Here is a 16,994-nt window from a genome sequence, read left to right on the forward strand (position 1 = left end):
AGCCAGCCACCAGGGGGGCGATCGAGTCACTTTGGCTTCACTTTTTAGGGCACCTGTCATGTCGTCCATCTTTATTCCAAGTCTATGGTTTTAATCTTGTGGATGACTATTCCTGTGATACTTTGATACATATTTGTTTTATTCTTACCTTTCTAAGGTCCTGCTTCCTCTCACAGTTGACTCATGAGGATGTGGCTCTTTCATAATGTTTTGATACCTGAAGAAGGTTTAAAGTGCAGCGTTAGTTATCGTAGCAACAAGTTTGAATTGATCTGATGAGTGAAAAATAATCTAATAATCAGAATTACATTTTGTTTCACTTTATTCATTCAGCCAGACATTGTGCTCACATGAAACAGAAGCTATGGCAGTGTTTTCTATGAGCCGTACACTTAGTTTTTCATAGAAATATGTCAGATACAGAGATTTAGTGACGTCCAACCTGTAGTTGCCACAATCTTCTCCTATTTTCTTTCATGTTTTTCATGGAGGTGGCTCAAGCTCCAGTCTTGACTCTAGAACCTGTGGTTGGTCAGTGTTTCTCCGGCCGCCGGGCCCGTTTTTTAATCACTGAGCAAATCAATGATATGAGACTTGATTCAGCAGCGATGTGAAGTTAATCCTGATTCATGACGCAAATTCCTGGTTTTTACAGCCACTGAAGGGGCTTATTATCACACTCTCCTGCTGATTCATTGTCCTTTATTGATTTGAACAAATCCTGATCACTTATAGACCCGAGACCAAAACTGAATGTGCAGCCTCCTATATTTTACACACGGAAGCAGCTTGTTTACCATTTTCTTTCTCATATCAGAGCTAAGCGGTGCAAGTGACGTTAATTCTAAAGGGATTAACTGATGTCATCAGTTCCTCCAGTTCCTCTCTCGGCAGATGTTGATAAAAGAAAATGATCTATCCTGTTCACCGAGCATAATCAATTTGCACAAAGGAAGTTCAGGGGAGGAAGCTTCATTTAAATATCATCAGACGAGACTGCAGCAACATTTGAAGACTGGCTTATCTTTGATTATTTGCCGTCTAATGATGTAAACACAGCACATCCCTTCTACGTCTCACAAACAGCTCGTGAGGCGCAACGCGAACTTCACTGCTTATCGAGGTTTTACATGTGCGGAGTATCGCTGCAGGCATTCCCCCGTACGCAACAATTAATGGCAACAGGCCGTGAGTGGATGTTTTACACATTTATTTTCGAGTGTTCAAAATGAACCAGCATGAAGGAAAACACAAACATAATCCTCCAAACTCGTTCCAATGCAGGATTCAGCAGAAAGAAATATGCTAAGACACTTTGTTTTAAGTTCATTCATGTTCATCGCCTAATTGAAAACGGTTTCCCACAATGCTTTGCTGTCAGCTGAGAGCCCCTTCACCAGCAAAGATCTGGTAGCACCTCCTGCCTCGTTCATCGTGGACCTGCAACGCATAATCATAATCATTATTTGTACTTTAAAAGCAGCAACGTGTGATTATTCCAATTAATGATTCATCTGTTATTAGCCATTTATCGCAAAAACATTTTTTACTGTATAATGTTAGAAAATGTATGAAATTATTTTTTAAAGTAGCTTATTCTGTCCGGCCAATGTTCCAAATTCACAAGATATTCAATTTACAATGATCTTAATCAAAATAAAGCCAAAAATAACAAATAAAATAAGAAGCTGCAACAAATGGTGTTTTCCATTTTGTCTTTTGCTTGATAAAAGGCTAAACATTATATATTTTTATTCTAGTTGATATGTGCAAGTGTATATGTGTCAGTTTGTTCTGTATAATGGGTGTATATTCTGTATAGAATCAGAAATACAGATTTATTATTTTATGCTTTTGTAATAAATGTATATGCTCCTCCCTCTTGTTGTTAGTATATGGAATGGAGGGATGGATTTGGAGCTACAAGGATAAGGAGAAGTATTTGGTTCTTTGTTATGAATGTATTTTCTACTTCCCTTGTACATGTGTATATTCCAGTTATGTAAAGTTTAAGTCGATGAAAAGGATATTGAGGCATAAAAACAAACATGCCACCACTGTATTTCTAACAAACAGCCACTGCTGATGCTTGTTTGTAGAGAAGAAACTGAGCAAATACAGCCTGAGAGCACTTTCCTGGATAGAAGAACCATCAAACACTATTTTGAAAGTTGCGGAGAGAGAGAGAGAGAGAGAAACCATATCGGGACATATTTAGTGAGTAATCTCGGGTGACTTACAGCTGTAAGTGGAGCTGCTATAAATGTGTATAGATTTAATTCAATGGGATTCAAACTGGGTCACACGACTATTAAAAGTGCAAAGTTAGCTGCGAGCGGTGTGACAGCAGGTTTCGAGCACGGCGGCTGCTGCTTTGCACTGCGGGGCAGCCGGAGCACGGGCGGGAGAGAGGGCTTCACCTTTTTCAATTAAACGCGCACAATAGGCAGAGGCTGGCCGACGTTCTCAACTCCTCACATCACGTGTTCTAAAGCTTATACCGGCAACTATAAGTGACAAATCCCCGTCACCTTCACTCTGCCAATGAGACACATCATTGAGTGCTGTGTGAAATGATTCCACACTGTGGAGTGGATGAGTAAAAACATCTGAATAAAGGAGGATTTAAAGAGTCATAGCTTTAAATATAGAGAGTGTTTACAGCAGTGAATCATCACCTTTGCATATTAAATGTGCATCGATCACAGTGAGGGAGTCCATCACCTTCTAAGCCGATCAAAAGCAAGAGGAGCACAGTGTTGAAACGTCGTCATCATCAATCTGTGTCTTGACTTTTGTTTATTCTTCGAAGCTGCTCTAATCAATAAATCCCCACAGCTCACAGGAGAGTTTCAACAGTCTCCAGCTCATCTTATTCTTTTCAGCCCAGCGCCAAACATCACTCAAATGAAGTCAGCGGCGTTAGCAGCTAAAGAGTCAGATAGTTGAGGAGACGTCAAAAACAGAGCAAAACGCAAAGAGTCAATATTGGACTTCAAACTCCAAATGAAAGTGAATGTTGCACTGCTGGATGTGTATGTTGGCACCTGTTTGCAAACATGTTAACTACAGGATCTCTGCAAGGTGATACATCCCATTGGCACAGCTTGTTCTGCTGTTAATGTTGTTTTAATGCCCTGACTGACTGAATTAATTTGAAGTATAAATTCAATAGATAAAATCTACTTTAACAGTCCTCATGCTGGCATTGCTAAATGTGGCGATGCCGGCGAGCTAGTTCTGGCAGGCAACTCGAGCTGCGCTGCGCCACTCATGTGACATACATCATGTGACATACATCATGTGACATACCTCACTCTCCACAACCATCTATATTACACACCCACCTTATCAGGTGGTCTATTTAACCAGAGAGGAATTTCCCATCATCCCCTTTGCTCACACTGCTGCAGCAGTATGGCTACCAGTTACTTCAGCCCCTCCACCACCCCAGCATCCACCTGTAGGCTCCAACGGGGGGTTACAAGTATTTGCTCATCACTCCCATCATTCCTGTGTAATCATATGGGGGAGTGATTAAGTTGGAGCCTAGACGCCAAACACTAAACCTGTTGTAATGCTGCAATAAATGTTTGAACGTGAGTTGTCTGACTGAACTGTGGTTAATTGCATTTATGTCACTGGGGAAATATTTGGTTTATTTTCAGGAAATATTGAATCTTTTGAGCAAATTCATCGAAAATTTAAATATACCAAACATACACAACAAACTAGAACCAGTTTTTCAAATGTAAAGATGTGTTACTTCTCTATTAGCCATTTTTCTGTCTTTCTTGAAATGGTTTGCAAACGTTTACTCCAAGACAGAACTTTGGATTCTGGATTAAATAGAAATCCTTTATTGTCATTGTATTGTGCAGAACACAAGGACATTAAGAGTGATGCTCCTGGTTGGTGCCTAAAATGTAAACAATTTTAGCATTTCCTGACATTTTATATATCAACCAGTTGTCAAAAAGAAAGTGGTGGCGATGAATCAATTATAAAAAGTTTGTTGCAGCCTTATTTAAACTCTTATTGTGCAAAGAGTGCATAAAGTAAACAGCAGCTCTGAATGACTGCCTGCTGTTCAAACACACCCGGCTCTGCGCCTCTCCTCCTCTCCTCCCCGCGTGTGAATGCCTCCAGCAATAAACAGACGTGGACAGCTGCAGGCAGCCTCGGCACTCGGCACTCTGAATGATAAAGAGCTGCTGCGGGGATCACCTGCCTCATCGCCGGAGACACAGATTAGACATTTCAGAAGCTCTAGCCTTGGCTGTCTATCAAGGCCGCTCATTCCCATCAGTGGAGGAGTGATTAGTGTGAAATTCAAATGGCACTGACACTCAAACGGAGAGTCACAGACAACATAAGAGAACAATCAAAGGGAGGCACGCTGTCATACTTCACAGCCAAAGAGATCCAATTTCAAAGATTTGTCGGCTTTGTCTGGCAGAATTATTTATAGGGTACCTTTGTGATTTCTCACGAGTAGACGTGTTTGATCAATCAAACAAGTCGTTAAAACAAATCTGAGGATTTTAAAGAAAACATGACATCCAGGGACCTATCTTACACCAGGCGCAGAACAGCGTTGTCATTTTCCTGCCCAGCGTCCACGTTGTTCTGACAGAAAATGCACTCACACCCATTTAAGTGCTCATGTGCATGTTGGTCTCAAAATGAGGTGTGGTCAGGTGCACTGCTTTTTGTGTAATTTCCAGGGTCCCTACAGGTCCTCTTGTTAAACACACAGCTGCTCAGGCATTTTCACTTTGCACACGAGTGCAAGCAGATCTATTTCCTGCAGAGACGTGTTTTCTCTCTTACAATCTTTAAACTCCACCATCAGCAATCAGCTACGTCGAAGCACAAATGGCCGTTAAACTGATTGGGGGATGGCGCTCTGATTGGTTTATTGCATGTTACGCTCAAAACTCACTGATGATGAAGACTAAGGGCGAGTCTTTTGATCCATGCGCCTGGTGCACAGACCTTTCTTCCACCATTAAACAGGCAAAGATCATTTTGGACATCCCCTAAATGCACCTGCGCTTCAGGAGATGTGTTTAAGCAACTGTCTTAAGGCACAAGCAGGTAAAACTGTTCCCTTAAAAACCAATTAGGCGCTTCGTCCATTTCATGCATGTTAATCGTTACTCCGAGAATGCAAATCAAACATATCTATTCAATTACTAGGTCACGTCTCTCAAGCCTCATCTCTTTCTCCCCAGTCCTCCGGAATAAAAGCTTAATTTCTAATTACACTATGGAAAATTGCATCGTGTGGTTCGGAATATCAAAACTCAAAATGGGCTCAAAAAGTTTGACATGGATCAAGTAAAATCCCTCTTCGAAAAACTAGCATGAAATTAAATATGCAAATTGCAGAGAGGCCAAAACAATACTTGGGTGAGATAACAGGGGACTCCACTTACCAAACATGGTTTGAATTCTTATTATTGAATGGTTCACTGCAGGTTATTGACCAAGTATGTATGAGACCGGTTTTGCTTTCACTCAAAAAGTCCCACCTATACTTTTAATACAGGGGAAACTGTTCTCAGATGGTTTTGCATCATAAAGGCTTGTTTTAAGAGTAGATCATGAACCAACTTCAAATCATATGATATGACTCATGTAAACGAGCACATGCACACGTGGCTGCAAAGACAATTAAACTGTGAAACATTTGAATTGAAACTCAGCTCTCGTGTCTCCTCAGATCTTCAGAAATAGGAACACAAACCCGCAAAGGAAACATGGCGACATTAAGAGAAACAGAGTGAGGGGCCGTATTTATCAGGCTTATTGGAGGGGACTCGAAATCTCAAGGGTCAGACAGGAAGGCCCTACAGCTGGAAGCACAGAGATGACTAATTAGGGTGAGATGTGACAGAACAAAGATGTATGTGCATAAGCAAGTACACACACACACACACACACACACAAATAGCGAGATGATTTTATCAGAGAATCAAATCAATTCTGCCGTTAACAAATCTTTAGAAATCATATAAACGCATAAAGGTGTTTTAAAATGTATAATGTTTACTAGAATGTGAAGAAAATGCAGAATCAATCATCAATCCTGTCAATTATCAACCAAAATTACCAAACAGTTGCTCGTTCCAGCTTAAAATATGAGACTTTCCTGCGTTTCTCTTTTTTTGTATCTTTGAAATTTGTATTACTTTGGGTGTTGCTTTGTCAGTCGGACAAAACAAATGATTTAAAGATGTTGCCTTGGGCACCAACAAACTATGAGACACATTTTTCCTCAACAATTCACTTTATGCCCCCTGTTTGAAATTTGTGAGCAGTATTCAATTAATGATCTACAACACACTGCAATGCTTTGTCCTTATTATAATTAACTATAATTCCTAGTATGGGCAACTATAATGGTATTCTGTTGTATGAACACAAAATAAATGATAACATAGTCAAACATAACTGTAATAATATATTATTATTGTAATATTATTATTGTCCCAAAACACTGTTAACATCATAAATGCTTAATGCTGCACATTTCTTAATATTTTCTGACATTTTTAGACTTACAGTTGATACATTTTCCCTAAACACAACAAAACCCACATTTGCTCATTTAAATAAACACAGAGTGTGAACATCTTGCGTTAATATAAACCTTATGAATCCCGTGACATATTGAATCTGTCTTGAGTCAGTCTGGCTGCGGATGGCGTATGTTCCCCTCACATGTGTTTTCAGTGCGATCATTAGTGAAGACATCTGCCCAGTACGTCCTTAATCATGTCCCTGCCAAAATAAACAAGGACGCACACAGTCGCACTGAATTTCATTAACTTCCAAACCATCTTCTCTCTCTCTCTCTCTCCCTCTCTCTTTCTCTGTGTGCTTGTGACGAATAGTATTGGCAATCCTGAGAATCCTCGCTGCATCAGTTACCTTCGAGTGGCATTAAGCTGAATGTGTACTCCTGACCCACTAACAAGCATGTTCCCAGGAGACAGGGAGCGGATAAGCAGGTTCCTTTTCTGGGTCTGAAAAGATACATTTTATGCCCAGACGGTGTTGGAGTCGATGCATGGACGGCATCAACTGGCTGCCTGGCTGCCTGTGTATCCGATGACAAAATTTGCATGTCCCTGTCTTAATGGTGTCTGTTGACATGGCTCCAGGGGCAGAGGCAAAAAAAAAGACATCACGCCACTGCTGAGACGGGAGGGTGGACAGCACGGGATGGCAGAGCTGACAAACAAAAAAGTGCCCTCAGTTTCCATCAGTGTAACTTTAGGCCACTCGGCAGTCGCCCTGCTGAATGCAAAGCAGAGAACGTCGGCAGCTGAAGGGAGAGCTGGAAAAAAAAAGCTGTGTCCGACGTCTGTATTCACTGACGCTGAGCAGACGGGAGTGGGGACAAGGTTGTGGTTCGTGTGGGAAGGACACTGATAAAGAAGTCCAAAAAAACCCAGACTGGTATAATAAATCATGCCATGATGCATTAACACATTCATGAGGCAGCGAGATGAGAGGAAATGGATAAGACTTAAAATAACCTCCAGTTTGCAGATGAGAAGTGATCAGCTGGAGCTCAACCTGCTCGTTTCAACATCTATGAACACTTCCTGGTTTGGCACGCGATTTATCTTCGGAAACGATTATTGTGACTTTTTCCTGGGAACCTCACATGTCCTGAATAATGAGACGCTTAACTCTCACAAGCTGCTGTCACACATGAACATTTTCCCAGAGGGGCTTCATGTGGGAACCCAAATGTCTGAGTTAGTTAGTGTGTGGAACTTTTCCTGCCTGCCCTCTTGTAAATGTCAAGATAGTTCACAGCGAGCGAGTGGGCTTGTTGATGACATTTCTAACACATGTCATGTCCTGCCTCCTGCTTGCTCTGCCCAGATGCCACAGAAATCTTCCTGTTGTTGTGAACTCGTCTGACTCGGGCAAACTCGTTTTTTCATATCTCAAAAGAAAACCCCAGAAATCTTCTGGACCCAATTTTCCAGACATTTTCTGGAATTCATGTCTGAAAACAGCTACAATGAGTAAGAAAAAACACTTTTCCACACATCACATTAAATTGTTGTCAGCTAGTGGGGTAACTTGGTATTTGGATGACAACACGTGACAAAAAGTGGATGGTCAAACAGTGGTTGAAGAAGTAATCAAATCCTTTACTTGAGTAAAAGTATATGCCAGTTCTTAGCACCCAACAGCGATAAAGTTCTGGGTAAAGCCACAGACTCTTTTTTGAATGTTCTCCCAGAGCCTGCGAGGGTTTTCTCCAGGTACTCCAGTTTCCTCCCACTCAGGTTGGGTCAATGAGTGACTCTAAATTGCCCATAAGTGTGAATGTGAACATTGAGTGGTTGTCTCATCTCCTTTTCTGTTGCTCACAAAGGAACATTATTTTACTGAGAATCTCATACAAAATAAAATCTCTGCACAAATAAACCCATTGTTTTCAAGGTCGAGGCAAACGTTTTTGATGAGTCCTTCTCTTGTCACTTACATAAGTACTTAAGTGTAATTTTCTTAAATGCTAGACTCTGATTCCTTAAAGAGAATCAGTTGTTTGGAGTAGTACAAAAAACGAAATTCAGCTCTCTTAACCAGAAAGAAGTTGCATGGCTGTTTCATCTGTTAAATGAGCTTTATTTTCAACTTTCGATCTTTCTGCACTCTGATCATTTTAGTTTTCCTCCTTAAACTGCTCCCCAGGAATCTGGTTACAGATGTATCAGGATTTTTGTTCCATAAAACAAGATGTCCTCTCCTGCCACCTACTGGACAACACCATTGAGAACGCTTCAGTGTTCCTTTTAAACTAGAAACTGTATTTCTCTTTTGTTTAGTTTCTTACCTCAGAATAAGGTCAGCGCTTTAGTATCTCATGAGAAGCTGATGCTCCCTGCAGACGTGTAGTAACCTGTACAATCTGTGGAATATCTCTGGGACAGCAGGACAGTCTTCAGCTCAAACTCTCCAAAACGATGAGCGCCGAATTCCTGTCACGAAAACAGCAAATATAAATTACATTTAATGCATCTTTTCAATAACAAAAAAGGTTTTAACCGGTGAGAGATTTAGAGAAACGAAGGTTAGTGTGTGCAAACATTACATTACCATAGTTACGGGTGACTGAAGATTTGCTTTAACACCTTTGTGTCATTTTCAGAGGAAAGAAAATCAAGGATTTGGTTTTTAAACACATGCTTTCTATCTGCTGTGTCAATTTGGGGTGAGACATCACTCTACAGACTTTACAATCATATTTTGTCAAGTGTTTCATTAAAAAAAAACATGAATCGATCATTCTTCTCTGAAATTTAAAAGGCGTCAGTATACTTCATCACTAGAGAATCTCCGACACCCTCTTTCCTCACTTCTTTCAACGAACTGTGTCCAACAATTTCAGGATCTTTTACGAAACATTCACAGCCACTTCGCACAGATCAAATACTCAGTGTTTAAAGACTTGTGTTTATGCAACAGAGTTTCTAAGCAAGCCCATATTTTTGTGGTTCATTTAGACAAAAGCTAAAAACAATGTAAAACAATCCTCATGTGTAAATGATCCTGTGATAGATGTAGGAAAACCGCTGTGAGGTCACATGTGAATGTTTGAGATTTATTATTTTGAAAGCAAAGGCAGGACAAAACTTCCCTCGCACCTTTAATACGTTCCTGGCATCGAAAGCCTCTCTTTCGTTCATGGTTTGTCGTTTGGAGCTGCCTGTGTCCTCACCTGGAAAAACACCGGAGTTAAAAAGACAAGCTCGAAAACGTAGCACAGGACAAACACATGTGGACCTGTTATCTCCTGATCAAATAAACGTGTTTACTTGCTGACACAGTTGTTCGGCTGTAGTACAATAATAAGGGGAGATCAAGGTCAGTTAGTCTGTCAAATTAGCCTGTGAAAAAAAAAAAGAACATCGAATTTGAATAGGATGTAGCCACATGCTGGTAAACATGGTCGGCAGTGACACGGCGCCTCTCTTGTGTTGTGTTGCTGCTCAGCTCAGTACAAATTTGCGAACTGGGGCTGGACTTGATCCATGGCCAAAATGAATGAAGCCATTGTCACAGTACTTGGAAAAACACGCAGTTTGGAGCATGTAAACAGAGCTGTGGCCAAACACGGAGCTAGCAGCCCGATCCTGCCTCTCCTCAGGAATCTGTAGCTGGAATTGTCCGACATTAAGCTTTGTCGTCACTGCAGATCCAGTCCGAGCCAAAACACAATAAGGGCACATTGGCAAATGGGTTCAGGGCAGGAGGCTCCAATGGGATCACAGCTGGTTGGCGAGTTTGTTTTCACACAAGCGACAGGCACAGATGCTGTTTTGCGTTAGCCCGTCATGTGTATGTAATGTTTTTACCTGTGGCGTCCCTCCTGAACAGAGTGTTTATCACAGTGCCGTGCAGCTTCACTCTGTCCCACTCCCTGACCATCAGCCCGGCCGACACAAAGTGCTCGACCAGCCGCTCTGCGACCACCTGTAACCTAAAGTGTGATCATATTTCAAAAAAGGAAAAGAGATTGTCAGCTTTTTTGATTTACTTATCTCTCCACAGGGTTTATCACTAATCCACTTACTTGTCAGATCTGTCTTTCACATTGACTTTGGCGTATAACACATCCACCATGGCTGGGTCATCATTCATGTACTCTATACCCGTCACCTCCAGCGGCAGAGGTTTTCCTCCAGCGATTTCCCTGATGTGCGACAACACAAAACACAATCACAAACCAGCATTATAGTTCAGTGTTGCCCCTTCAATTTACACTGCAGCTCTCTGTTTTGGCTGTTCAGCAGACTTGGCTTGTGACACCACACATTTTTTTAGCTCAATCAAGTTTACCTCATCTAATCTACGCAATCAAATCCAATCTGATTACATGTAATCTAATTTCCCTTTCTAAAAAGTACAAATTTCATTAAAAGGATAAGGCTGGTGATAATCTATATTTTTCTAAGCCAAAATTCCATCAATGAACTAAAACCAACAACAGTCTCACAATACTTTCCAACTGCCAAACCCCCTCTCTATCCAGGGTTCATCCGTCAAAGCTGAAGACGTCTTTAAAATAAGTCAAAAATATATACTTTCAATTGAAAATCAGGCTGATTAATTTCCTAAAACTGGGCACGGTAGTTTTTAGCAAAGATGACTCAAACTGGTGTTTTGTTGGGGACCACTTTCCACAGTACATATGGAGCTCTGGTGAGTATTTACAGCAGGAAGGTGCAAGTGGGCTTATCTACAACTTAACTCCAGTACCCATGTTTATTGCCATTTAGGAACATGTAAGCTAGACAATAGAGTTTTGTGGCAGAGAGGAGTAAGTTTTATTAGGCTTCAGCTACACAGGTAATACTTGTTTGTAGGATGAATTTATTCTTTGTTTTCATGGGCTTTTAGTTTAGAATTTTCAACTCAAATAAAGACGTAATTTATTTAGTTATACAGTTAAAATCTGAGTGTGATATAGTGTCTTTGTCTGGCACCCACCTGAGGACGTTTTGACACTCTTGGAGGTGTTCACATGCTTTTCTCACTTCCATCTCATTTAACAGAGACATCGTGCCGATTGTCAGATGAAGCTTTGCAGGGTTCTGAAAGATGCTTCCATCTACTCCAAGATCCTACACATCGAGATACAACAATTTGGCAACATAGACTTTAAGAACAATATAATGTGCCACACATATAAAACAACATACCTGTGAACACTTCTGCAACACCTCATCTTTAAACCGAAGGAATCCTTCTTGAATTTTGGGATCAGTCAGAGGAAATGACAGGAAGTGCGTGAAAGGCTGCTTTCTACGGAAACTGTCGAGGAGGACCTCAACTCGAGTGACAGCAGATGAGACGGCAGCTTTGTGGGAGCCTGTGATAACTGTGAGAAGATGGAGGCAAGTTGAGAGAAAATCTCTTTCAGGATGTGCCCTCTCATCTGTTTTCATCTGTGTTATGATGGTTTGATTAATCCTCACCAATCTGTCCCTCCACCCCTTGTTTCGGGATGTTGATCGACGTCTTTGTGTCCGCCTCTAGACGTCGGCGTGTCTCTCCCTTTTTCCCGATGATGTATCTGCGGAGAAATGAAGCAAACGAGGAAACACAGACTCAGGTTGTGCTGCTTGGAAAAAAAAAAACTCATGTGCAGAACCATTGCAACATATTCATTTTATAGATCACTCACTTGTAAAGGACACTTGGGACGTCGATGGCACAGCGGTATCCTTTATCAATCTGTTCAATGAGGAGGGTATCACAGGTTTCCTCTGCCGCGAGCTCTTCGCTCTCTAAATAACAAACATACAAATAAGGTATTGGTTTCTTCCTATTGTTGCTAAAGCCTGACAGCACTAATCAATCAAATAGAGCAGTCTTACAATAAGCCCTCCAATTATGAAGGGTTCAATGTAAAGTTTTGTGATGAAAAGGTGTTGATTCAGCTTCATGGTCTTTCCTGGGGGATGTTGTGAGGTGTTTTCTGCTGATTAGCCCACCCTCATTGATTTGAATGGGATGATCACAATAATAGGAACCCCTGTCAACACTATTCAGTACAGTTCAACACAATGTACATTTCATGACGGTGTTATTTATGACAGCCCTTCTGTATTAGACTGCATTAGCTTGATGTACCTAATAAACTGAGTAAGTGAAGTTCTGCTGTCTGTCAACACTAACCTGAAGGATCCATGTAGGAGAAATCCTCCTCTTCCTCATACTGTTCCTCCTTGATGACGTTTCTTCGGTATATTCTTCCATTTATATTGATAAGCGATGGACGTAAAACCTCCATAGTGCAAACTTGACAACGTTAGCTGAGGCTAAGCACAGCTAACAACACAGGCAAGTCTCTGGTTAGCTCGTTGCTAATTTAGCGAGCTAGCTCACTTGCTGATGACGTTTCAAACAACTTTGAAGTTAGCTTCCAATTCGATAGCTAGGAGAAAGATTGAAAAGTACACATTTTCCGTTTGTTTACGCTTTAATACAGTGAAATAGTTTTAGACATTTTAGTTTAAGTTTCATCGAAGTTCGAGTCCCATTCTCAAAAGTTCAAAACCTTTATTTTCTATAGTATAACTTCACTGTCGACTCGGAGTCTGACTTCAGCGTCGTGACGTACAATTGGGTCGACGTTTCCGCTGGTTTCTCGTGAGCAGATCTACAAACAGAAAGGATCGACCACTCCCTTTAAAAGCGGTGGCAGCGTTTCATCCGCATAGTTTTAAAATCTGCTGTCGGAGCGTAAAACGCTGCATGTGTCGCAAAGTGGTAGTAAGACCACAACTACACAAACAAACAACAGAAAGAACTGCGCGGATTTAGAGTCGATGCAGATTCACCTGGACAACAACGGTTGGTTCATATAGTTTAAAATAGACTAATAATGTATGTGATGTGTCTTATGACACTAATGGCGGCTGGTTGTTGACTTTATTGCTGTTAGCAGGGTCGTTAGCTTCCTTGCTAGCCACTCACAGCTGTTTGTTCCATAAGCCCACTAGCGTTAGAGTTGATACGTTGGTTCATCTAACTGAGCCTCGTGTCTGTGTGTGTGTTTGTGTTTGTGTTTTAAAGGTTTCTAACACGATGGCTGCCTCCTCTTCGTCCTCCTCTGCGGGGGGTGTCAGCGGCAGCTCGGTGACAGGATCCGGATTCAGCGCCTCAGAGCTCATCCCCCCCAGGAAAGTGCTGTACACATATCCTAAAGGTGCAGGAGAGATGATGGAAGGTAAGATTCTCCACTGATCTGTGGCCATCTTCCTCTCTGTCTTCACAATTAGGCAAGAGATGAGGGGGGTGGGGGGGGGGATCACTCCTGCTGAACCATACAAACATAAAGGACCAGTAACATTAAAGAGTTAAAGGCTGTGTCTGCTTCTAAATGTCACTCTGCTCCATCCTTACTTCAGGTAAACCCTGTTTATCACAGTGTATAATGCTTTATCAGCAAGGACAAATGTCCTACTCCTCATTGGTCCCTGTATCAACAACACTGGATGATCTCCTCTGCAGACAAAGTGAAGTTATCGTCTCATATTTATTCATAAAGCTCTAGTCTAGTGTTTAAGTTCCCAAACGACCTCACATCTCTTTCAACAACTACAAACCCAGATCCATCAATGACTTCACCTCATGTACCCACTCATCTTCACACAACTGGGTTTTAATGCTACGCGTCTCTTTCAGTGGAATGAACTTCAAACTGCCTTTTGAACTGAAGGCGTTCATTCACATTGGATATTTTACAACTTAATTATCTTGATGTTTTAGGACTCTTGCAATTTGTTGTGTTATTTCTGTTTGCTAATTGTGTGTATATCTGATCGTGAATGTTTTCTTGTGCTCTGGGCTCTCTTGAAAAATAGATTTCAGTCTCAATCACATCTGATAAGTAAAGATTAAATGAAATAAAATAATAAATGCTAGTGTTACATTCACATAGAGAGAACCGAGCCACATGGGTTGGTCTCAGACACTTGGTGCCTCTGGTGCAAATGCAACATGATTTCCCCAGAGAGTTGCAGATTATGTGCTGAATGAAGCATTGAGATCACAGAGCTAAGCACCCGTTTGTCTGACTGATGCTTACAAGACAAACTCAACAGTTATTGCAGCTTCCTCAACGACATTTAAAAATGCAGCCAAGCGTCTTTTATTCACCATCGGAAAATTTGTTTCACAATTGTGACCTTTGATCCTGTTTCCTAAGTTTCAATAAATGCAGATGCAGCAGTGAAATCTAAATTAATTTAGTATTTGTTACCAGTACTTTGCATGAGTGTTTCTATTGGATACTACTTCTAGTCCACTACATTTTGAGAGGAATTATTGTCGTCTTTATTCCACTACACTGAATACGGCTTTTGATAACAAGTGACTTTCTGATTAGTAATGAACATAATCAATATTTATGATATATTATTAAAAGCTAAGCAACCCATAACTAAGTAAAGTTAATGTAATTTGCCCCACGTTTACCAGCAGCAATGTTTAAGTTATTTACATATTGATTAACCGATAATGCTAAACCAGCCTATATTAATGGACTGATCTGCATAATGAGTAATTCTACTTTTGGTACTATTAGTCTATTTTGATATTTAAACTCTTATATACTTATACACGTGTAAATTGTTTAATGACAACTTTTACTTGTGATTGAGTAAATGTACATAGTTCTGCTATTTTAAGTAAAAGATCTAAGTACTTCTTCCATTGGTTACTGGTTTAAGACACAGTTGAAATTTGGGAAACTTGTGTTGATAATCTTCATTATTGTGAAGTTGAATTATTGGCAAAACCAGGGACTAAAATAATTCTTCATCACAAAGCTTTTGACAATCCGCACTTTGAAACATTTATTTTGAATGTGTCTATTCTCTGTTTTACCTAAATCCAGCTTTAAGCCGGCAGCCAAGTCCACTGATCCACCCTCGTGCTTCATTCACTGGCTCGTCATTGCCCCGCACACAGGATTTGTTTATGGGAGCGAAAGGCCACCTGGCTCTTTACTCCCCCTTGTTGCCTGTGCAGCTCAAACTACACTAATTAACGTGATTATTTTGGCAGCAGAGCACCGTGAATTGGAAAAACGACCAACAAAGTGATGAATAGGAGCACAGTGACGCTGAAGGTCTCAAGCTGCTCCTCTTTGTTGTCTTGTTTTTGACTATTTCATAACTCTGAATGGGCCTTTTTACTGAAATTGCAAAACATTTAACATGGAGATCCATTTCCTGAAAAAGCTTGACAGCCTCATTTTCCAACTCGGCGGTTAAATCTTCTGAAGAAATCTTTAAATTTCCACTTTTGTGTGTGTCTTTTCAGATGGCTCCGATAGATTTTTATGCGAGTCTGTATTCAGCTACCAAGTGGCCTCAACACTGAAACAGGTCAAACACGGTAAGCCAGTAACTGTATATGCAGAATCTGTTTGTTTTGCATGCTCCAATAAAGACCATTACACCAACTGTTTTACATTCCCCCAGATCAACAAGTGTCTCGAATGGAGAAGCTGGCGAGCTTGGTGGAGGAGCTGGAAGCGGACGAGTGGCGATACAAACCAATCGAACAGCTGCTGGGATTTACACCGTCTTAAGTAAAGATGACCCAGATGCCTTTGGTTAATAAATCAGACAAATATAAGGAAAAGGGAAGGAGCTACTTTTATTTCAGTTCATAAATTATATCCCTCCTTTTATGGGTTTATGTGTGAAATGTTACCTGGAGATGTAATATTTCATCACTCCTTTTATTGTATGAACATGGTTTACTTCCCTGCACATTTAGATAAACTCTTCTCAACTTAAAATCTTCTATAATAACTTCAACAAATTCAACTTTTGTAATAGATTGTTAATACTTTTCAACTGGTTTAAGCTGATAAAGTGTTGCCAGTCCAGTCTGCTCTAAGGCTGAGATAAGAAAACTATCTTTGCTAACGTAATAAATCCCCTGAAGTGAGATGTTGTTTTTCCACTTGGCTGTTCTGTAACTCCTGAATCTGAAAACCCGGTGCCTGTTCAGTCCACCCTCCTCTCTGTGTGGATCCTGGTCGCTGCTCGCTCTCTGCGAAAACAAAGAAAGCTTGTAAATAAAGTCACACGTCGACATGTCATGGCTCTGCTTCTGTTTGTTTTCTCTGTGTCGTGTAGTCTGTCCCAAACTATAGGGGGATAGATTCAATTTGCATGTTGTTTGTTTTTTAATGTTTTTCCGTCACTTGAACGAGCTGAAGCCTGACACTAATGGATGTGATGGATTCAGTGTCACGTGCCTGCGGTGCATGTTCAGCGAGGAAAGATGCAGATCTGGGTGTTTTGCTCAGTGAGTGAGTGTTTTTTTAAACAAATGCGGGGAGGGCACGTACAGAACGTACTGTTCAGTGTAAATGTCTGAAAGCCCTGAACATTACAGGACACACCTTTTATTAAGCTGCAGCTCAAAATTCC

The 16,994-nt window shown here is 40.8% G+C and overlaps 2 protein-coding genes across 2 annotated transcripts; one reads left to right on the top strand and one right to left on the bottom strand.

Moving 5' to 3' along the window:
• Nucleotides 1-1,193: 1,193 nt before the first annotated feature.
• On the bottom strand, nucleotides 1,194-13,125 carry ascc1 (activating signal cointegrator 1 complex subunit 1). The gene is made up of 10 exons (XM_034570635.1): nucleotides 12,718-13,125; nucleotides 12,224-12,326; nucleotides 12,015-12,112; nucleotides 11,739-11,917; nucleotides 11,527-11,660; nucleotides 10,610-10,729; nucleotides 10,392-10,516; nucleotides 9,681-9,754; nucleotides 8,870-9,014; nucleotides 1,194-1,440 (listed from the first exon to the last, which is right to left on the bottom strand). Exons 1-9 carry the CDS (start codon nucleotides 12,830-12,832, stop codon nucleotides 8,898-8,900), a joined length of 1,065 nt encoding a protein of 354 aa, XP_034426526.1. The 5' UTR covers nucleotides 12,833-13,125; the 3' UTR covers nucleotides 1,194-1,440; nucleotides 8,870-8,897.
• A 131-nt stretch (nucleotides 13,126-13,256) lies between these two features.
• Nucleotides 13,257-16,658, top strand: anapc16 (anaphase promoting complex subunit 16). The gene is made up of 4 exons (XM_034570642.1): nucleotides 13,257-13,395; nucleotides 13,618-13,771; nucleotides 15,871-15,945; nucleotides 16,032-16,658. The coding sequence occupies exons 2-4, from the start codon at nucleotides 13,630-13,632 to the stop codon at nucleotides 16,139-16,141; spliced, it is 327 nt and encodes a 108-aa protein (XP_034426533.1). The 5' UTR covers nucleotides 13,257-13,395; nucleotides 13,618-13,629; the 3' UTR covers nucleotides 16,142-16,658.
• The last annotated feature ends 336 nt before the right edge of the window (nucleotides 16,659-16,994 follow it).

The sequence above is a fragment of the Hippoglossus hippoglossus genome, chromosome 19, assembly GCF_009819705.1.
Source record: "Hippoglossus hippoglossus isolate fHipHip1 chromosome 19, fHipHip1.pri, whole genome shotgun sequence".
Taxonomy (NCBI): Eukaryota; Metazoa; Chordata; class Actinopteri; order Pleuronectiformes; family Pleuronectidae; genus Hippoglossus; species Hippoglossus hippoglossus.